The sequence below is a fragment of the Triticum urartu genome, chromosome 2, assembly GCF_003073215.2.
Source record: "Triticum urartu cultivar G1812 chromosome 2, Tu2.1, whole genome shotgun sequence".
Lineage (NCBI taxonomy): Eukaryota > Viridiplantae > Streptophyta > Magnoliopsida > Poales > Poaceae > Triticum > Triticum urartu.
In genome coordinates this window covers 626896291-626920617 of record NC_053023.1, presented here as the reverse complement: position 1 = coordinate 626920617, position 24327 = coordinate 626896291, and the positions used below count along the sequence as shown (strand labels likewise).

General features: G+C 45.2%; 1 protein-coding gene across 1 annotated transcript; it reads right to left on the bottom strand.

Moving 5' to 3' along the window:
• Positions 1–22182: 22182 nt before the first annotated feature.
• On the bottom strand, positions 22183–23457 carry LOC125533811 (E3 ubiquitin-protein ligase EL5-like). Its single transcript, XM_048697154.1, has one exon. The coding sequence runs from the start codon at positions 23095–23097 to the stop codon at positions 22567–22569; it is 531 nt and encodes a 176-aa protein (XP_048553111.1). The 5' UTR covers positions 23098–23457; the 3' UTR covers positions 22183–22566.
• Between the last annotated feature and the right edge of the window lie 870 nt (positions 23458–24327).

Here is a 24327-nt window from a genome sequence, read left to right as displayed (position 1 = left end):
TTTAATAGAATATCATGTCCATCTTTGAGACCCTTCTATGAGAACTCATATTGGTTCATCGAAAAAAGAGACGGGCGCAGCAACGCGCGCCAATCATGATCTAGTTACAATCATAACGGAACAGATTGTCCAGACAAAGAAAATTGAAACAAAGAAACTACGAAAAGAAAAAGAAAAACAAAAAGGACCAAACAAAAAGCATCTGAAGGATGCAAAAGAGAAATACCAGGCAACACCAAGGGTCGCCGATCCAGCCTACAAATCCGATCCAGGCAACGCCCTATATGTTGGGTTTCGTAGTAATTTCAAAATTTTCCTACGCACACGCAAGATCATGGTGATGCATAGCAACGAGAGGGGGAGTATGATCTACATACCTAGTAGATCGACAACGGAAGCGTTTGGTTGATGTAGTCGTACGTCTCCACGATCCGACCGATCAAGCACCGAAACTACGGCACCTCCGAGTTCTAGCACACGTTCACCTCGATGACGATCCCCGGACTCCGATCCAGCAAAGTGTCGGGGAAGAGTTCCGTCAGCACGACGGCGTGGTGACGTTCTTGACGTACTACTGCTGCAGGGCTTCGCCTAAGCACCGCTACAATATTATCGAGGACTATGGTGGCTGGGGGCGCCGCACACGGCTAAGGAATAGATCACGTGGATCAACTTGTGTGTCTCTGGGGTGCCCCTGCCTCCGTATATAAAGGACTAAAGGGGGGGAGGCGGCCGGCCAAGGAGGGCGCGCCAGGAGAGTCCTACTCCCTCTGGGAGTAGGATTCCCCCCCCCCCAATCCTAGTTGGAATAGGATTCGCGGAGGGGGGAAAAGAGAGAGAGGGGCCGGGCCCCTCTCCTTGTCCTATTCGGACCAAGGGAGGGGAGGGGCGTGCGGCCCATGGAGGGCTGCCTCTTCTCTTTTCCACTAAGGCCCATCATGGCTCATTTAGCTCCCGGGGGGTTCCGGTAACCTCCCGGTACTCCGGTAAAATCCCGATTTTACCCGGAACACTTCCGGTATCCAAACATAGGCTTCCAATATATCAATCTTTATGTCTCGACCATTTCGAGACTCCTCGTCATGTCCGTGATCATATCCGGGACTCCGAACAAACTTCGGTACATCAAAATGTATAAACTCATAATATAACTGTCATCGTAACCTTAAGCGTGCGGACCCTACGGGTTCGAGAACAATGTAGACATGACCGAGACATGTCTCCGGTCAATAACCAATAGCGGAACCTGGATGCTCATATTGGCTCCTACATATTCTACGAAGAACTTTATCGGTCAGACCACATAACAACATACGTTGTTCCCTTTGTCATCGGTATGTTACCTGCCCGAGATTCGATCGTCGGTATTCCAAATACCTAGTTTAATCTCGTTACCGGCAAGTCTCTTTACTCGTTCTGTAATACATCATCCCGTAACTAACTCATTGGTTGCAGTGCTTGCAAGGCTTAAGTGATGTGCATTACCGAGAGGGCCCAGAGATACCTCTCCGACAATCGGAGTGACAAATCCTAATCTCGAAATACGCCAACCCAACATGTACCTTTGGAGACACCTGTAGAGCTCCTTTATAATCACCCAGTTACGTTGTGACGTTTGGTAGCACACAAAGTGTTCCTCTGATAAACGGGAGTTGCATAATCTCATAGTCATAGGAACATGTATAAGTCATGAAGAAAGCAATAGCAACATACTAAACGATCGGGTGCTAAGCTAGTGGAATGGGTCATGTCAATCAGATCATTCACTTAATGATGTGATCCTGTTAATCAAATAACAACTACTTGTTTATGGTTAGGAAACATAACCATCTTTGATTAACGAGCTAGTCAAGTAGAGGCATACTAGTGACACTTTGTTTGTCTATATATTCACACATGTATTATGTTTCCGGTTAATACAATTCTAGCATGAATAATAAACATTTATCATGATATAAGGAAATAAATAATAACTTTATTATTGCCTCTAGGGCATATTTACTTCAGTCTCCCACTTGCACTAGAGTCAATAATCTTGATTACACGGTAATGATTCTAACACCCATGGAGCCTTGGTGCTGATCATGTTTTGCTCGTGGAAGAGGCTTAGTCAACGGGTCTGCATGTTGGGTTTCGTAGTAATTTCAAAAAATTTCCTACGCACACGCAAGATCATGTGATGCATAGCAACGAGAGGGGAGAATATGATCTACATACCTAGTAGATCGACAACGAAAGCGTTTGGTTGATGTAGTCGTACGTCTTCACGATCCGACCGATCAAGCACCGAAACTACGGCACCTCTGAGTTCTAGCACACGTTCAGCTCGATGACGATCCCCGGACTCCGATCCAGCAAAGTGTCGGGGAAGAGTTCCGTCAGCACGACGGCGTGGTGACGATCTTGACGTGCTACTGCTGTAGGGCTTCGCCTAAGCACCGCTACGATATTATCGAGGACTATGGTGGCTGGGGGCGCCGCACACGGCTAAGGAATAGATCACGTGGATCAACTTGTGTGTCTCTGGGTGCCCCTGCCTCTGTATATAAAGGACTAAGGGGGGGAGGCTGGTCGGCCAAAGAGGGTGCGCCAGGAGAGTCCTACTCCCTCTGGGAGTAGGATTCCCCCCCCCCAATCCTAGTTGGAATAGGATTCGCGGAGGGGGAAAAGAGAGAGGGGGGGCGGCCACCTCTCCTTGTCCTAATAGGACTAGGGGAGGGGGGAGGCGCGCGGCCCATCTTGGGCTGCCCCTTCTCTTTTCCACTAAAGCCCACTAAGGCCCATATAGCTCCCGGGGGGTTCCGGTAACCTCCCGGTACTCCGGTAAAATCCCGATTTCACCCGGAACATTCCCAATATCCAAACATAGGCTTCCAATATATCAATCTTTATGTCTCGACCATTTCGAGACTCCTCGTCATGTCCGTGATCACATCCGGGACTCCGAACAACCTTCGGTACATCAAAATGCATAAACTCATAATATAACTGTCATCGTAACCTTAAGCGTGCGGACCCTACGGGTTTGAGAACAATGTAGACATAACCGAGACACGTCTCCGGTCAATAACCAATAGCGGGACCTGGATGCCCATATTGGCTCCTACATATTCTACGAAGATCTTTATCGGTCAGACCGCATAACAACATACGTCGTTCCCTTTGTCATCGGTATGTTACTTGCCCGAGATTCGATCGTCGGTATTCCAAATACCTAGTTCAATCTCGTTATCGGCAAGTCTCTTTACTCGTTCTGTAATACATCATCCCGCAACTAACTTATTAGTTGCAATGCTTGCAAGGCTTAAGTGATGTGCATTACCGAGAGGGCCCAGAGATACCTCTCCGACAATCGGAGTGACAAATCCTAATCTCGAAATACGCCAACCCAACATGTACCTTTGGAGACACCTGTAGTACTCCTTTATAATCACCCAGTTACGTTGTGACATTTGGTAGTACCCAAAGTGTTCCTCCGGTAAACGGGAGTTGCATAATCTCATAGTTATAGGGACATGTATAGGTCATGAAGAAAGCAATAGCAACATACTAAACGATCGGGTGCTAAGCTAATGGAATGGGTCATGTCAATCAGATCATTCTCTTAATGATGTGATCCCGTTAATCAAATAACAACTCATTGTTCATGGTTAGGAAACATAACCATCTTTGATTAACGAGCTAGTCAAGTAGAGGCATACTAGTGACACTTTGTTTGTCTATGTATTCACACATGTATTATGTTTCCGGTTAATACAATTCTAGTATGAATAATAAACATTTATCATGATTATAAGGAAATAAATAATAACTTTATTATTGCCTCTAGGGCATATTTCCTTCATGTTCATGGTTAGGAAACATAACCATCTTTGATTAACGAGCTAGTCAAGTAGAGGCATACTAGTGACACTTTGTTTGTCTATGTATTCACACATGTATTATGTTTCCGGTTAATACAATTCTAGTATGAATAATAAACATTTATCATGATTATAAGGAAATAAATAATAACTTTATTATTGCCTCTAGGGCCTATTTCCTTCAGTCTCCCACTTGCACTAGAGTCAATAATCTAGATTACATAGTAATGATTCTAACACCCATGGAGCCTTGGTGCTGATCATGTTTTGCTCGTGGAAGAGGCTTAGTCAACGGGTCTGCAATATTCAGATCCGTATGTATCTTGCAAATCTCTATGTCTCCCACCTGGACTAGATCCCGGATGGAATTGAAGCGTCTCTGGATGTGCTTGGTTCTCTTGTGAAATCTGGATTCCTTTGCCAAGGCAATTGCACCAGTATTGTCACAAAAGATTTTCATTGGACCCGATGCACTAGGTATGACACCTAGATCGGATATGAACTCCTTCATCCAGACTCCTTCATTTGCTGCTTTCGAAGCAGCTATGTACTCCGCTTCACATGTAGATCCCGCTACAATGCTTTGTTTAGAACTGCACCAACTTACAGCCCCACCGTTTAATGTAAACACGTATCCGGTTTGCGATTTAGAATCGTCCGGATCAGTGTCAAAGCTTGCATCAACGTAACCTTTTACGATGAGTTCTTTGTCACCTCCATATATGAGAAACATATCCTTGGTCCTTTTCAGGTATTTCAGGATGTTCTTGACCGCTGTCCAGTGATCCACTCCTGGATTACTTTGGTACCTCCCTGCTAGACTTATAGCAAGGCACACATCAGGTCTGGTACACAGCATTGCATACATGATAGATCCTATGGCTGATGCATAGGGAACATCTTTCATATTCTCTCTATCTTCCGCAGTGGTCGGGCATTGAGTCTTACTCAACTTCACACCTTGTAACACAGGCAAGAACCCTTTCTTTGCTTGATCCATTTTGAACTTCTTCAAAATTTTGTCAAGGTATGTGGTTTGTGAGAGTCCAATTAAGCGTCTTGATCTATCTCTATAAATCTTAATGCCTAATATGTAAGCAGCTTCACCGAGGTCTTTCATAGAAAAACTTTTATTTAAGTATCCCTTTATGCTATCCAGAAATTCTACATCATTTCCAATTAGTAATATGTCATCCACATATAATATCAGAAATGCTACAGAGCTCCCACTCACTTTCTTGTAAATACAGGCTTCTCCAAAAGTCAGTATAAAACCAAATGCTTTGATCACACTATCAAAACGTTTATTCCAACTCCGAGAGGCTTGCACCAGTCCATAAAATGGATCCCTGGAGCTTGCACACTTTGTTAGCTCCCTTTGGATCGACAAAACCTTCTGGTTGCATCATATACAACTCTTTTTCCAGAAATCATTTCAGGAATGCAGTTTTGACATCCATCTGCCAAATTTCATAATCATAAAATGCGGCAATTGCTAACATGATTCGGACAGACTTAAGCATTGCTACGGGTGAGAAGGTCTCATCGTAGTCAATCCCTTGAACTTGCCGAAAACCTTTTGCGACAAGTCGAGCTTTGTAGACAGTAACATTACCGTCAACGTTAGTCTTCTTCTTGAAGATCCATTTATTCTCAATTGCTTGCCGATCATCGGGCAAGTCAACCAAAGTCCATACTTTGTTCTCATACATGGATCCCATCTCAGATTTCATGGCTTCAAGCCACTTTGCGGAATCTGGGCTCACCATCGCTTCTTCATAGTTCGTAGGTTCATCATGATCTAGTAGCTTGACTTCCAGAATGGGATTACCGTACCACTCTGGTGCGGATCTTACTCTGGTTGATCTACGAGGTTCAGTAGTATCTTGTTCTGAAGTTTCATGATCATCATCATTATTTTCCTCACTAACTAGTGTAGGTGTCACAGAAACAGTTTTCTGTGATGCACTACTTTCCAATAAGGGAGTAGGTACAGTTACCTCGTCAAGTTCTACTTTCCTCCCACTCACTTCTTTCGAGAGAAACTCCTTCTCCAGAAAGTTTCCGAATTTAGCAAAAAAAGTCTTGCCTTCGGATCTGTGATAGAAGGTGTATCCAATAGTCTCCTTTGGATATCCTATGAAGACACATTTCTCCGATTTGGGTTCAAGCTTATCAGGTTGAAACTTTTTCACATAAGCATCGCAGCCCCAAACTTTCAGAAACGGCAACTTTGGTTTCTTGCCAAACCATAGTTCATAAGGCGTCGTCTCAACGGATTTTGATGGTGCCCTATTTAACGTGAATGCGGCCGTCTCTAGAGCGTATCCCCAAAACGATAGCGGTAAATCAGTAAGAGACATCATAGATCGCACCATATCTAGTAAAGTATGATTACGACGTTCGGACACACCATTACGCTGTGGTGTTCCGGGTGGCGTGAGTTGCGAAACTATTCCACAATTTTTCAAATGTATATCAAACTCGTAACTCAAATATTCTCCTCCACGATCAGATCGTAGAAACTTTATTTTCTTATTACGATGATTTTCAACTTCACTCTAAAATTCCTTGAACTTTTCAAACGTTTCAGACTTATGTTTCATTAAGTAGATATACCCATATCTGCTTAAATCATCTGTGAAGGTGAGAAAATAACGATATCCGCCACGAGCCTCAATATTCATCGGACCACATACATCTATATGTATGATTTCCAACAAATCTGTTGCTCTCTCCATAGTACCGGAGAACGGCGTTTTATTCATCTTGCCCATGAGGCACGGTTCGCAAGTACCAAGTGATTCATAATCAAGTGGTTCCAAAAGTCCATCAGTATGGAGTTTCTTCATGCGCTTTACACCGATATGACCTAAACGGCAGTGCCACAAATAAGTTGCACTATCATTATCAACTCTGCATCTTTTGGCTTCAACATTATGAATATGTGTATTACTACTATCGAGATTTAACAAGAATAGACCACTCTTCAAGGGTGCATGACCATAAAAGATATTACTCATATAAATAGAACAACCATTATTCTCTGATTTAAATGAATAACCGTCTCGCATCAAACAAGATCCAGATATAATGTTCATGCTTAACGCTGGCACCAAATAACAATTATTTAGGTCTAATATTAATCCCGAAGGTAGATGTATAGGTAGCGTGCCGAGTGCGATCACATCGACTTTGGAACCGTTTCCCACGCGCATCGTCACCTCGTCCTTAGCCAATCTTCGCTTAATCCGTAGTCCCTGTTTCGAGTTGCAAATATTAGCAACAGAACCAGTATCAAATACCCAGGTGCTACTGCGAGTATTAGTAAGGTACACATCAATAACATGTATATCACATATACCTTTGTTCACCTTGCCATCCTTCTTATCCGCCAAATACTTGGGGCAGTTCCGCTTTCAGTGACCAGTCTGCTTGCAATAGAAGCACTCAGTTTCAGGCTTAGGTCCAGGTTTGGGTTTCTTCTCTTGAGTAGCAAATTGCTTGCCGTTCTTTTTGAAGTTCCCTTTCTTCTTCCCTTTGCCCTTTTTCTTGAAACTAGTGGTCTTGTTGACCATCAACACTTGATGCTCCTTCTTGATTTCTACCTCCGCAGCTTTCAGCATCGCGAAGAGCTCGGGAATAGTCTTATTCATCCCTTGCATATTATAGTTCATCACGAAGCTCTTGTAGCTTGGTGGCAGTGATTGGAGAATTCTGTCAATGACGCAGTCATCTGGAAGATTAACTCCCAACTGAATCAAGTGATTATTATACCCAGACATTTTGAGTATATGCTCACTGACAGAACTGTTCTCCTCCATCTTGCAGCTATAGAACTTATTGGAGTCTTCGTATCTCTCAATCCTGGCATTTGCTTGAAATATTAACTTCAACTCCTGGAACATCTCATATGCTCCATGACGTTCAAAACGTCGTTGAAGTCCCGATTCTAAGCCGTAAAGCATGGCACACTGAACTATTGAGTAGTCATCAGCTTTGCTCTGCCAGACGTTCATAACATCCGGCGTTGCTCCTGCAGCAGGCCTGGCACCCAGCGGTGCTTCCAGGACGTAATTCTTCTGTGCAGCAATGAGGATAATCCTCAAGTTACGGACCCAGTCCGTGTAATTGCTACCATCATCTTTCAACTTTGCTTTCTCAAGGAACGCATTAAAATTCAACGGAACAACAGCACGAGCCATCTATCTACAATCAAACATAAACAAGCAAGATACTAATCAGGTACTAAGTTTCATGATAAATTTAAGTTCAGTTAATTTACTTAAAGAACTCCCACTTAGATAGACATCCCTCTAATCCTCTAAGTGATTACGTGATCCAAATCAACTAAACCATGTCCGATCATCACGTGAGATGGAGTAGTTTCATTGGTGAACATCTTTATGTTGATCATATCTACTATATGATTCACGCTCGACCTTTCGGTCTCCGTGTTCCGAGGCCATATCTGTATATGCTTGGCTCGTCAAGTTTAACCTAAGTATTCCGCGTGTGCAACTGTTTTGCACCCGTTGTATTTGAACGTAGAGCCTATCACACCCGATCATCACGTGGTGTCTCAGCACGAAGAACTTTCGCAACGGTGCATACTCAGGGAGAACACTACTTGATAATTTAGTGAGAGATCATCTTATAATGCTACCGTCAATCAAAGCAAGATAAGATGCATAAAAGATAAACATCACATGCAATCAATATAAGTGATATGATATGGCCATCATCATCTTGTGCTTGTGATCTCCATCTCCGAAGCACCGTCGTGATCACCATCGTCATCGGCGCGACACCTTGATCTCCATCGTAGCACCGTTGTCGTCTCGCCGAGCTTGTGCTTCCATGACTATCGCTACCGTTTAGTGATAAAGTAAAGCATTACAGCGCGATTGCATTGCATACAATAAAGCGACAACCATATGGCTCCTGCCAGTTGCCGATAACTCGGTTACAAAACATGATCATCTCATACAATAAAATTTAGCATCATGTCTTGACCATATCACATCACAACATGCCCTGCAAAAACAAGTTAGACGTCCTCTACTTTGTTGTTGCAAGTTTTTACGTGGCTGCTATGGGCTTAAGCAAGAACCAATCTTACTTACGCATCAAAACCACAACGATAGTTTGTCAAGTTGGTGCTGTTTTAACCTTCGGAAGGACCGGGCGTAGCCACACTCGATTCAACTAAAGTTGGAGAAACTGTCACCCGCAAGCCACCTATGTGCAAAGCACGTCGGGAGAACCGGTCTCGCGTAAGCGCACGCGTAATGTCGGTCCGGGCCGCTTCGTCCAACAATACCACCGAACCAAAGTATGACATGCTGGTAAGCAGTATGACTTATATCGCCCACAACTCACTTGTGTTCTACTCATGCATATAACATCAACATATAAAACCTAGGCTCGGATGCCACTGTTGGGTTTCGTAGTAATTTCAAATTTTTCCTACGCACACGCAAGATCATGGTGATGCATAGCAACGAGAGGGGGAGTATGATCTACATACCTAGTAGATCGACAATGGAAGCGTTTGGTTGATGTAGTCGTACGTCTCCATGATCCGACCAATCAAGCACCGAAACTACGGCACCTCCGAGTTCTAGCACACGTTCAGCTCGATGACGATCCCCGGACTCCGATCCAGCAAAGTGTCGGGGAAGAGTTCCGTCAGCACGACAGCGTGGTGACGATCTTGATGTACTACTGCTGCAGGGCTTCGCCTAAGCATCGCTACAATATTATCGAGGACTATGGTGGCTGGGGGCGGCGCCGCACACGGCTAAGGAATAGATCACGTGGATCAACTTGTGTGTCTCTGGGGTGCCCTGCCTCCGTATATAAAGGACTAAAGGGGGGGAGGCTGGCCGGCCAAGGAGGGCGCGCCAGGAGAGTCCTACTCCCTCTGGGAGTAGGATTCCCCCCCCCCAATCCTAGTTGGAATAGGATTCGCGGAGGGGGGAAAAGAGAGAGAGGGGCCGGCCCCCTCTCCTTGTCCTATTCGGACCAAGGGAGGGGAGGGGCGCGCGGCCCATGAGGGCTGCCTCTTCTCTTTTCCACTAAGGCCCATCATGGCCCATTTAGCTCCCGGGGGGTTCCGGTAACCTCCCGGTACTCCGGTAAAATCCCGATTTCACCCGGAACACTTCTGTATCCAACATAGGCTTCCAATATATATATATAAATCTTTATGTCTCGACCATTTCGAGACTCCTCGTCATGTCCGTGATCATATCCGGGACTCCGAAAAAACTTCGGTACATCAAAATGTATAAACTCATAATATAACTGTCATCGTAACCTTAAGCGTGCGGACCCTACGGGTTCGAGAACAATGTAAACATGACCGAGACATGTCTCCGAGAGCTTATCAGGTTCGAGCTTATCAGTATCCAATGCTTTGATCACACTATCAAAACGTTTATTCCAACTCCGAGAGGCTTGCACCAGTCCATAAATGGATCGCTAGAGCTTGCACACTTTGTTAGCTCCCTTTGGATCGACAAAACCTTCTGGTTGCATCATATACAACTCTTTTTCCAGAAATCCATTCAGGAATGCAATTTTGACATCCATCTGCCAAATTTCATAATCATAAAATGCGGCAATCGCTAACATGATTCGGACGGACTTAAGCATCGCTACGGGTGAGAAGGTCTCATCGTAGTCAATCCCTTGAACTTGCCGAAAACCTTTTGCGACAAGTCGAGCTTTCTAGACAGTAACATTACCATCAGCGTCAGTCTTCTTCTTAAAGATCCATTTATTCTCAATTGCTTGCCGATCATCGGGCAAGTCAACCAAAGTCCATACTTTGTTCTCATACATGGATCCCATCTCAGATTTCATGGCTTCAAGCCACTTTGCGGAATCTGGGCTCACCATCGCTTCTTCATAGTTCGTAGGTTCATCATGATCTAGTAGCATGACTTCCAGAACAGGATTACCGTACCACTCTGGTGCGGATCTTGCTCTGGTTGATCTACGAGGTTCAGTAGTATCTTGATCTGAAGTTTCATGATCATTATCATTGGCTTCCTCACTAACTGGTGTAGGTGTCACTGAAACATTTTTATGTGATGAACTACTTTCCAGTAAGGGAGCAGGTACAGTTACCTCGTCAAGTTCTACTTTCCTCCCACTCACTTCTTTCGAGAGAAACTCCTTCTCCAGAAAGTTTCCGAATTTAGCAACAAAAGTCTTGCCTTCGGATCTGTGATAGAAGGTGTATCCAATAGTCTCCTTTGGATATCCTATGAAGACACATTTCTCCGATTTGGGTTCGAGCTTATCAGGTTGAAGCTTTTTCACATAAGCATCGCAGCCCCAAACTTTCAGAAACGACAACTTTGGTTTCTTGCCAAACCACAGTTCATAAGGCGTCGTCTCAACGGATTTAGATGGTGCCCTTTTAACGTGAATGCAGCTGTCTCTAATGCATATCCCCAAAATGATAGTGGTAGATCGGTAAGAGCCATCATAGATTGCACTATATCCAATAAAGTACGGTTATGACGTTCGGACACACCATTATGCTGTGGTGTTCCATATGGCATGAGTTTGTGAAACTTTTCCACATTGTTTTAACTGAAGACCAAACTCGTAACTCAAATATTTGTCTCCGCGACCAGATCGTAGAAACTTTATTTTCTTGTCACGATGATTTTCCACTTCACTCTGAAATTCTTTGAACTTTTCAAATGTTTCAGACTTATGTTTCATCAAGTAGATATACCCATATCTGCTCAAATCATCGGTGAAGTTCAGAAAATAACGATACTTGTCGTGAGCCTTAACACTCATCGGACCGCATACATCAGTATGTATTATTTCCAATAAGTCAGTTGCTCACTCCGGAGAACGGAGTCTTAGTCATCTTGCCCATGAGGCATGGTTCGCAAGCACCAAGTGATTCATAATCAAGTGATTCCAAAAGCCCATCAGCATGGAGTTTCTTCATGCGCTTTACACCAATATGACCTAAACGGCAGTGCTACAAATAAGTTGCACTATCATTATTAACTTTGCATCTTTTGGTTTCAATATTATGATTATGTGTATCACTACGATCGAGATCCAACGAACTATTTTCATTGTGTGTGTAACCATATAAGGTTTTATTCATGTAAACAGAACAACAATTTGTTCTTTTACTTAAATGAATAACCGTATTACAATAAACATGATCAAATCATATTCATGCTTAACGCAAACACCAAATAACACTTTTTCAGGTTCAACACTAATCCCGAAAGTATAGGGAGTGTGCGATGATGATCATATCAATCGTCACTTCACCCTTAACTAGTCTTTGTTTATTCTGCAACTCCCGTTTCGAGTTACTAATCTTAGCAACTGAACTAGTATCAAATACTGAGGGGTTGCTATAAACACTAGTAAAGTACACATCAATAACATGTATATCGAATATACTTATGTTCACTTTGCCATCCTTCTTATCTGCCAATCACTTGGGGTAGTTCCGCTTCCAGTGACCAGTCCCTTCGCAGTAGAAACACTTAGTCTCAGGCTTAGGACCAGACTTGGGCTTCTTCACTTGAGCAGCAACTTGCTTGTTGTTCTTCTTGAAGTTCCCCTTCTTCCCGCTGCCCTTTTCTTGAAACTAGTGATCTTGTCAACCATCAACACTTGATGTTTTTATTGATTTCTACCTTTGTTGATTTCAGCATCACGAAGAGCTTGGGAGTTGTTTCCGTTATCCCTTGCATATTATAGTTCATCATGAAGTTCTATTAACTTGGTGATGGTGACTAGAGAATTCTGTCAATCACTATCTTATCTGGAAGATTAACTCCCACTTGATTCAAGTGATTGTAGTACCCAGACAATCTGAGCACATGCTCACTAGTTGAGCGATTCTCCTCCATCTTTTAGCTATAGAACTTGTTGGAGACTTCATATCTCTCAACTCGGGTATTTGCTTGAAATATTAACTTCAACTCCTGGAACATCTCATATGCTCCATGACGTTCAAAACATCTTTGAAGTCCCGATTCTAAGCCATTAAGCATGGTGCACTAAACTATCAAGTAGTCATCATATTGAGCTAGCCAAACGTTCATAACGTCTGCATCTGCTCCTACAATAGGTCCGTCACCTAGCGGTGCATCAAGGACATAATTCTTCTGTGCAGCAATGAGGATAAACCTCAGATCACAGATCCAATCCGCATCATTGCTACTAACATCTTTCAACATAATTTTCTCTAGGAACATATCAAAATAAACACAGGGAAGCAACAACGCGAGCTATTGATCTACAACATAATTTGCAAAATACTACCAGGACTAAGTTCATGATAAATTTAAGTTCAATTTAATCATATTACTTAAGAACTCCCACTTAGATAGACATCCCTCTAATCCTCTAAGTGATCACGTGATCCAAATCAACTAAACCATGTCCGATCATCACGTGAGATGGAGTAGTTTCATTGGTGAACATCACTATGTTGATCATATCTACTATATGATTCACGCTCGACCTTTCGGTCTCCGTGTTCCGAGGCCATATCTGCATATGCTAGGCTCGTCAAGTTTAACCTGAGTATTCTGCGTGTGCAAAACTGGCTTGCACCCGTTGTAGATGGACGTAGAGCTTATCACACCCGATCATCACGTGGTGTCTGGGCACGACGAACTTTGGCAACGGTGCATACTCAGGGAGAACACTTCTTGATAATTTAGTGAGAGATCATCTTATAATGCTACCGTCAATCAAAGCAAGATAAGATGCATAAAAAGATAAACATCACATGCAATCAATTTAAGTGATATGATATGGCCATCATCATCTTGTGCTTGTGATCTCCATCTCCGAAGCACCGTCATGATCACCATCGTCATCGGCGTGACACCTTGATCTCCATCGTAGCATCGTTGTCGTCTCGCCAATCTTATGCTTCCATGACTATCACTACCGTTTAGTAATAAAGTAAAGCATTACATCGCGATTGCATTGCATACAATAAAGCGACAACCTTATGGCTCTTGCCAGTTGCCGATAACTCGGTTACAAAACATGATCATCTCATACAATAAAATTCAGCATCATGCCTTGACCATATCACATCACAACATGCCCTGCAAAAACAAGTTAGACGTCCTCTACTTTGTTGTTGCAAGTTTTACGTGGCTGCTACGGGCTTAAGTAAGAACCAATCTCACCTACGCATCAAAACCACAACGATAGTTTGTCAAATAGACTCCGTTTTAACCTTCGCAAGGACCGGGCGTAGCCACACTCGGTTCAACTAAAGTTGGAGAGACAGTCGCCCGCAAGCCATCTATGTGCAAAGCACATTGAGGGAACCAGTCTCGCGTAAGCGTACGCGTAAGTTTGGTCCGGGTCGTCTCGTCCAACAATGCCGCCGAACCAAAGTATGACATGCTGGTAGGCAGTATGACTTATATCGTCCACAACTCACTTGTGTTCTACTCGTGCATATAACATCAACATAAATAACCAGGCTCGGATGCCACTGTTGGGATTCGTAGTAATTTCAAAAAATTTCCTACGCACACGCAAGATCATGTGATGCATAGCAACGAGAGGGGAGAGTGTTGTCTACGTACCCAACGCAGACCGACTGCGGAAGCGCTGACACGACGTAGAGGAAGTAGTCGTACGTCTTCACGATCCAACCGATCAAGCACCGAAACTACGGCACCTCCGAGTTCGAGCACACGTTCAGCTCGATGACGATCCCCGGACTCCGATCCAGCAAAGTGTCGGGGAAGATTTCCGTCAGCACGACGGCGTGGTGACGATCTTGATGAACTACAGCAGCAGGGCTTCGCCTAAACTCCGCTACAGTATTATCGAGGAATATGGTGGCTGGGGGCACCGCACACGGCTAAGGAATAGATCACGTGGATCAACTTGTGTGTTTAGAGGTGCCCCCTGCCTCCGTATATAAAGGAGCCAAGGGGGAGGGGTGCGGCCAGCCCTATGGAGGCGCAGGAGGAGTCCTACTCCTACCGGGAGTAGGACTCCCCCCCCCAATCCTATTCCAACTAGGATTCCCAAGGGGGAAAGAGGGAGAGGGGTGGCCAGCCACCTCTCCTAGTCCTAGTAGGACTAGGGGAGGGGGGGGGAGGCGCGCAGCCCACCATGGGCAGCCCCTTTCACCTTTCCACTAAAGCCCAATAAGGCCCATATGGCTCCCGGGGGGTTCCGGTAACCTCCCGGTAACCCGGTAAAATCCCGATTTCACCCGGAACACTTCCGATATCCAAACATAGGCTTCCAATATATCAATCTTTACGTCTCGACCATTTCGAGACTCCTCGTCATGTCCGTGATCACATCCGGGACTCTGAACAACCTTAGGTACATCAAAATGCATAAACTCATAATATAACTGTCATCGTAACCTTAAGCGTACGGACCCTACGGGTTCGGGAACAATGTAGACATGACCGAGACACGTCTCCGGTCAATAACCAATAGCGGGACCTGGATGCCCATATTGGCTCCTACATATTCTACGAAGATCTTTATCGGTCAGACCGCATAACAACATACGTTGTTCCCTTTGTCATCGGTATGTTACTTACCCGAGATTCGATCGTCGGTATCCAATACCTAGTTCAATCTCGTTACCGGCAAGTCTCTTTACTCGTTCCGTAATACATCATCTCACAACTAACTTATTAGTTGTAATGCTTGCAAGGCTTATGTGATGTGTATTACCGAGAGGGCCCAGAGATACCTCTCCGACAATCGGAGTGACAAATCCTAATCTCGAAATACGCCAACCCAACATCTACCTTTGGAGACACTTGTAATGCTCCTTTATAATCACCCAGTTACGTTGTGACGTTTGGTAGCACCCAAAGTGTTCCTCCGGCAAACGGGAGTTGCATAATCTCATAGTCATAGGAACATGTATAAGTCATGAAGAAAGCAATATCAACATACTAAACGATCGGGTGCTAAGCTAATGGAATGGGTCATGTCAATCAGATCATTCAACTAATGATGTGACCTCGTTAATCAAATAACATCACTATGTTCATGGTTAGGAAACATAACCATCTTTGATTAACGAGCTAGTCAAGTAGAGGCATACTAGTGACACTTTGTTTGTCTATGTATTCACACATGTATTATGTTTCCTGTTAATACAATTCTAGCATGAATAATAAACATTTATCATGATATAAGGAAATAAATAATAACTTTATTATTGCCTCTAGGGCATATTTCCTTCAGTATCCAATAGTCTCCTTTGGATATCCTATGAAGACACATTTCTCCGATTTGGGTTCGAGCTTATCAGGTTGAAGCTTTTTCACATAAGCATCGTTGCCCCAAACTTTCAGAAACTACAACTTTGGTTTCTTGCCAAACCACAGTTCATAAGGCGTCGTCTCAACGGATTTTGATGGTGCCCTATTTAACGTGAATGCGGCCGTCTCTAGAGCGTATCCCCAAAACGATAGCGGTAAATCAGTAAGAGATATCATAGATCGCACCATATCCAGTAAAGTACGATTACGACGTTCGGACACACCATTACGCTGTGGTGTTCCGGGTGGCGTGAGTTGCGAAACTATTCCACAATTTTTCAAATGTACACCAAACTCGTAACTCAAATATTCTCCTCCACGATCAGATCGTAGAAACTTTATTTTCTTGTTACGATGATTTTCAACTTCACTCTGAAATTCCTTGAACTTTTCAAACATTTCAGACTTATGTTTCATTAAGTAGATATACCCATATCTGCTTAAATCATCTGTGAAGGTGAGAAAATAACGATATCCGCCACGAGCCTCAATATTCATCGGACCACATACATCTGTATGTATGATTTCCAACAAATCTGTTGCTCTCTCCATAGTACCGGAGAACGGCGTTTTAGTCATCTTGCCCATGAGGCACGGTTCGCAAGTACCAAGTGATTCATAATCAAGTGGTTCCAAAAGTCCATCAGTATGGAGTTTCTTCATGCGCTTTACACCGATATGACCTAAACGGCAGTGCCACAAATAAGTTGCACTATCATTATCAACTCTACATCTTTTGGCTTAAACATTAAGAATATGTGTATTACTACTATCGAGATTTAACAAGAATAGACCACTATTCAAGGGTGCATGACCATAAAAGATATTACTCATATAAATAGAACAACCATTATTCTCTGATTTAAATGAATAACCGTCTCGCATCAAACAAGATCCAGATATAATGTTCATGCTTAACGCTGGCACCAAATAACAATTATTTAGGTCTAATATTAATCCCGAAGGTAGATGTAGAGGTAGCGTGCCGACTGCGATCACATCGACTTTGGAACCGTTTCCCACGCGCATCGTCACCTCGTCCTTAGCCAATCTTCGCTTAATCCGTAGTCCCTGTTTCGAGTTGCAAATATTAGCAACAGAACCAGTATCAAATACCCAGGTGCTACTGCGAGCATTAGTAAGGTACACATCAATAACATGTATATCACATATACCTTTGTTCACCTTGCCATCCTTCTTATCCGCCAAATACTTGGGGCAGTTCCGCTTCCAGTGACCAGTCTGCTTGCAATAGAAGCACTCAGTTTCAGGCTTAGGTCCAGGTTTGGGTTTCTTCTCTTGAGTAGCAACTTGCTTGCCGTTCTTTTTGAAGTTCCCCTTCTTCTTCCCTTTGCCCTTTTTCTTGAAACTAGTGGTCTTGTTGACCATCAACACTTGATGCTCCTTCTTGATTTCTACCTCCGCAGCTTTCAGCATCGCGAAGAGCTCGGGAATAGTCTTATTCATCCCTTGCATATTATAGTTCATCACGAAGCTCTTGTAGCTTGGTGGCAGTGATTGGAGAATTCTGTCAATGACGCAAGTCATCTGGAAGATTAACTCCCAACTGAATCAAGTGATTATTATACCCAGACATTTTGAGTATATGCTCACTGACAGAACTGTTCTCCTCCATCTTGCAGCTATAGAACTTATTGGAGACTTCATATCTCTCAATCCGGGCATTTGCTTGAAATATTAACTTCAACTCCTGGAACATCTCATATGCTCCATGACGTTCAAAACGTCGTTGAAGTCCCGATTCTAAGCCGTAAAGCATGGCACACTGAACTATTGAGTAGTCATCAGCTTTGCTCTGCCAGACGTTCATAACATCCGGCGTTGCTCTGCAACAGGCCTGGCACCCAGCGGTGCTTCCAGGACGTAATTCTTCTGTGCAGCAATGAGGATAATCCTCAAGTTACGGACCCAGTCCGTGTAATTGCTACCATCATCTTTCAACTTTGCTTTCTCAAGGAACGCATTAAAATTCAACGGAACAACAGCACGAGCCATCTATCTACAATCAAACATAAACAAGCAAGATACTAATCAGGTACTAAGTTTCATGATAAATTTAAGTTCAGTTAATTTACTTAAAGAACTCCCACTTAGATAGACATCCCTCTAATCCTCTAAGTGATTACGTGATCCAAATCAACTAAACCATGTCCGATCATCACGTGAGATGGAGTAGTTTCATTGGTGAACATCACTATGTTGATCATATCTACTATATGATTCACGCTCGACCTTTCGGTCTCCGTGTTCCGAGGCCATATCTGTATATGCTTGGCTCGTCAAGTATAACCTGAGTATTCCGCGTGTGCAACTGTTTTGCACCCGTTGTATTTGAACGTAGAGCCTATCACACCCGATCATCACGTGGTGTCTCAGCACGAAGAACTTTCGCAACGGTGCATACTCAGGGAGAACACTTCTTGATAATTTAGTGAGAGATCATCTTATAATGCTACCGTCAATCAAAGCAAGATAAGATGCATAAAAGATAAACATCACATGCAATCAATATAAGTGATATGATATGGCCATCATCATCTTGTGCTTGTGATCTCCATCTCCGAAGCACCGTCGTGATCACCATCGTCACGGCGCGACACCTTGATCTCCATCGTAGCATCGTTGTCGTCTCGCCAAGCTTGTGCTTCCACGACTATCGCTACCGTTTAGTGATAAAGTAAAGCATTACAGCGCGATTGCATTGCATACAATAAAGCGACAACCATATGGCTCCTGCCAGTTGCCGATAACTCGGTTACAAAACATGATCATCTCATACAATAAAATTTAGCATCATGTCTTGACCATATCACATCACAACATGCCCTGCAAAAACAAGTTAGACGTCCTCTACTTTGTTGTTGCAAGTTTTACGTGGCTGCTACGGGCTTAAGCAAGAACCAATCTTACCTACGCATCAAAACCACAACGATAGTTTGTCAAGTTGGTGCTGTTTTAACCTTCGCAAGGACCGGGCGTAGCCACACTCGATTCAACTAAAGTTGGAGAAACTGTCACCCGCAAGCCACCTATGTGCAAAGCACGTCGGGAGAACCGGTCTCGCGTAAGCGTACGCGTAATGTCGGTCCGGGCCGCTTCGTCCAACAATACCGCCGAACCAAAGTATGACATGCTGGTAAGCAGTATGACTTATATCGCCCACAACTCACTTGTGTTCTACTCGTGCATATAACATCAACATATAAAACCTAGGCTCGGATGCCACTGATGTGTTTCGTAGTAATTTCAAAAAATTTCCTACGCACACGCAAGATCATGGTGATGCATAGCAACGAGAGGGGAAGAGTATGATCTACGTACCCTTGTAGATCGACAACGGAAGCGTTTGGTTGATGTAGTCGTACGTCTTCACGAGCCCGACCGATCAAGCACCGAAACTACGCACCTCCGAGTTCTAGCACACGTTCAGCTCGATGACGATCCCCGGACTCCGATCCAGCAAAGTGTCGGGGAAGAGTTCCGTCAGCACGACGGCGTGGTGACGATCTTGATGTACTACTGGTGCAGGGCTTCGCCTAAGCACCGCTACAATATTATCGAGGACTATGGTGGCAGGGGCGCCGCACACGGCTAAGAATATGATCACGTGGATCAACTTGTGTGTCTCTGGGGTGCCCCTGCCTCCGTATATAAAGGACTAAGGGGGGGAGGCGGCCGGCCAAGGACGGCGCGCCAGGAGAGTCCTACTCCCTCTGGGAGTAGGATTCCCCCCCCCAATCCTAGTTGGAATAGGATTCGCGGAGGGGGGAAAAGAGAGAGGGGCCGGCCCCCTCTCTTGTCCTATTCGGACAAGGGAGGGGAGGGGACGCGCGGCCCATTTAGCTGCCCCTTCTCTTTGCCACTAAGGCCCATCATGGCCCATTAGCTCCCGGGGGGGTTCCGGTAACTCCCGGTACTCCGGTTTTCTCCGAAATCACCCGGAACACTTCCGGTGTTCGAATATAGCCGTCCAATATATCAATCTTTATGTCTCGGCCATTTCGAGACTCCTCGTCATGTCCGTGATCACATCCGGGACTCCAAACTAACTTCGGTACATCAAGTATAAACTCATAATATAACTGTCATCGTAACCTTAAGCGTGCGGACCCTACGGGTTCGAGAACAATGTAGACATGACCGAGACATGTCTCCGGTCAATAACCAATAGCGGAACCTGGATGCTCATATTGGCTCCTACATATTCTACGAAGATCTTTATCGGTCAGACCGCATAACAACATACGTTGTTCCCTTTGTCATCGGTATGTTACTTGCCCGAGATTCGATCGTCGGTATTCCAAATACCTAGTTCAATCTCGTTACCGGCAAGTCTCTTTACTCGTTCTGTAATACATCATCCCGCAACTAACTCATTGGTTGCAGTGCTTGCAAGGCTTAAGTGATGTGCATTACCGAGAGGGCCCAGAGATACCTCTCCGACAATCGGAGTGACAAATCCTAATCTCGAAATACGCCAACCCAACATGTACCTTTGGAGACACCTGTAGAGCTCCTTTATAATCACCCAGTTACGTTGTGACGTTTGGTAGCACACAAAGTGTTCCTCTGGTAAAGGGGAGTTGCATAATCTCATAGTCATAGGAACATGTATAAGTCATGAAGAAAGCAATAGCAACATACTAAACGATCGGGTGCTAAGCTAGTGAAATGGGTCATGTCAATCAGATCATTCACTTAATGATGTGATCTCGTTAATCAAATAACAACTACTTGTTTATGGTTAGGAAACATAACCATCTTTGATTAACGAGCTAGTCAAGTAGAGGCATACTAGTGACACTTTGTTTGTCTATGTATTCACACATGTATTATGTTTCCGGTTAATACAATTCTAGCATGAATAATAAACATTTATCATGATATAAGGAAATGAATAATAACTTTATTATTGCCTCTAGGGCATATTTCCTTCAATATTGGCTCCTACATATTCTACGAAGATCTTTATCGGTCAGACCGCATAACAACATACGTTGTTCCCTTTGTCATCGGTATGTTACTTGCCCGAGATTCGATCGTCGGTATTCCAAATACCTAGTTCAATCTCGTTACCGGCAAGTCTCTTTACTCGTTCTGTAATACATCATCCCGCAGCTAACTCATTGATTGCAGTGCTTGCAAGGCTTAAGTGATGTGCATTACCGAGAGGGCCCAGAGATACCTCTCCGACAATCGGAGTGACAAATCCTAATCTCGAAATACGCCAACCCAACATGTACCTTTGGAGACACCTGTGGAGCTCCTTTATAATCACCCAGTTACGTTGTGACGTTTGGTACCACACAAAGTGTTCCTCTGGTAAACGGGAGTTGCATAATCTCATAGTCATAGGAACATGTATAAGTCATGAAGAAAGCAATAGCAACATACTAAACGATCGGGTGCTAAGCTAGTGGAATGGGTCATGTCAATCAGATCATTCACTTAATGATGTGATCCCGTTAATCAAATAACAACTACTTATTTATGGTTAGGAAACATAACCATCTTTGATTAACGAGCTAGTCAAGTAGAGGCATACTAGTGACACTTTGTTTGTCTATGTATTCACACATGTATTATGTTTTCGGTTAATACAATTCTAGCATGAATAATAAACATTTATCATGATATAAGGAAATAAATAATAACTTTATTATTGCCTCTAGGGCATATTTCCTTCACTATATTCGTGAATCAACAATGCTAGACCTACGTACTGATTCATACGTAACTAATGTAATGGCTTCGGTTGAAAGAAATAAGGGGGAGGGGACCCACCCAGTTGAAATCAGGGGGCGGAGAGGTTATAGTTAGGAAATTTACGTAAGAGTTTGTAGGTTTTCTTCGTAGGTGTAGCATTTTTGTTTGTGAATATAATGATGATTGTCTCTTTTCTTGCGGGGAAGATAACGATGATTAGTTACACGTCGATTCCATGCAGTTGAAGCCGAGCAACGTTAAGAAATTAAATCATCGATAACAACGTGTCAACACGGATGCAGCTTCGTACCCAACAATTCCAGAAGATAGAACAGTGCACTGGACTGGACTGGACTTGACGGACACGCAGGACACATTGCCAGCCCATCTCAAATTCTCAATGGGCCAATCTTTTATTGTGATCACTGATCCGATCTCTTCCCTAAACACGGACGGTACTGCTCCATATATTTTCTCACCAGGAGTTGGTCAAATAATTTCGTGCGTGCCCATTGATTAGCACAGGTACTGCTCGGTGGTTAGTCGTCCTGATCGCGAACAGCCCGCGATCGGCCTGCTGCACCAAGTACCATCGACGCTGAAATGACAAAACTGCCCCTCGTGCAGGTACGGATGGAGAACTAGCCGCTGAACCGGGCCCTGGCACTGGCGAGCAGCCCCCCGCGCTGACGAGGCAGCAGGCTGGACCGGCACAGCGGGCACGTCGCCTCGCCGACGTCGATCCACCGGTCGATGCAGCCTCTGTGGAAGGCGTGGGCGCAGTTGCCCAGCGGCCGCACCTCGTCCGTCGGCTCCAGCCGCTCCAGGCACACCCTGCACGTGCTCGCGTCGCCGCCGTCGTCCTCCTCCTCGTCCTCGTGGCGACCCGGCCTCTTAGACGTCGACGATCGGGACCGCTCCGCCAGGTGCGCGGCGAACTCGACGGGGGGCAGCCGCCGCTTCACCGTCTCCGGAAGCGCGCCGTCCCGGTTGGGACGGCGGCGAGGGCCGCTGATGAGCGCCGCGTGCTCCTCGGGGGTGTAGGGGAACTCGTAGAGGCCGAGGAGGCAGAGGATGAGCACGAAGGCCAGCGCGGTGGCGTGGAGGAACCTGAACACGGCGGCGATAGGCCGGGGCACCGCGTTGCAGTAGCACACCAGCGGGAAGGTCATCGCGCACGCGCGGCCGGACTTCCGGCGGGCGGGCGAGAGCACTTGGCTTGGCTGCCGCCGGAGCGCAACGGGCAGCAGCGAGCCAACCAGGTGGCGTCTCGGCTTCAGAAGGCTTCAGAAGGCAAAACGCGAGTTGGTACACCAGCGGCGCGTGTATACGCTGAAGAGGAGGGAAAAGCGGCTTGTTTTATCGTGTCCGGCGAGGTGCGCGCGCGTGGTGTCGACCGGGGTCCGGGAAATGGACCGGAAAGGGCGTGCCGTTGCGGCGTGGCTGTCGCGCGCTCGAGGATTTCGTGTGGGCAGCGTCGTCGCGGGCTGACCGGCCGGCTCTCATCTCTCATGTCGCGGGCTCACGGCTCCGCGTGTCCATCAGTGTGGTGCGGGGTCACTGTGACTCCTCTCTCCACTGTCCTCTCTCTCTCGGCACGCCAACCGCGAACAGGATTTGAGGGTGTTCCGTCGTCTGGGCACGTGCGCGTTGGATGATTTGGTGAAAGGAAACCGGTGGCTGGAACACCGTCCTGTTTCCGGTTGGGGCAAACCGCGTGCTGCACAGAGTACTCACAAGTTTAGCATGATCCGAGCTTAGGTTTGGCATGTCGTGCGTGCGATGTCACACAGGTTTGGCGCCCGGCCGGCAACGTTCGCATGTATACCACGACCATACTCCATAGGCCAGCTTCGTCAGGGACTCCGTTTCCTTCTGCCCTTTTCACATCTTTCGGCAGCTTATCTAATTTGCGAGCGTCCACGTGTGGTCTTGTGGCCACTCTATGGTGCTCTGTGCAATTCTTCAACGCGTTGAATCTCTTTTTTTGGCGGGGGAAAGCGTTGAATCTTAATCTATACTCAATGGATAGATGATTACCATACCTATTACTAACATACAATCAATCACATGAATGATGTTACTCATATTTAAGAAATATTTTCCCCAACCATGTCGAAGAACTGCATGTGATCATATTTAAAAAGAACTAGTTAACCGGTTTCGCTTCGCTTTCCCCTTCCTGTAAGGGGCGAAACTGCCTGCGGTCGCTTCGGCGACGGGAGGGGTGGGGAATCGCGGCGCCTCGTGTTGGGCTTGTGCATACGGTAGGATTTAGGGTTTCGAGCGCTGGCGTTTGGATAGTGGAGGTAGAGGCATGGCGAATATCTCTACCTCAACTCGCTCCCCATCCCAGCGATTCGGCCGTCGACGCGTTGGAGGTCCGCTCTTCTCGCCGGTTA

Bases quoted from the DNA above. Each gene is read 5' to 3' on its own strand.
- LOC125533811 (XM_048697154.1), bottom strand. From the start codon at position 23,097: ATGACCTTCCCGCTGGTGTGCTACTGCAACGCGGTGCCCCGGCCTATC.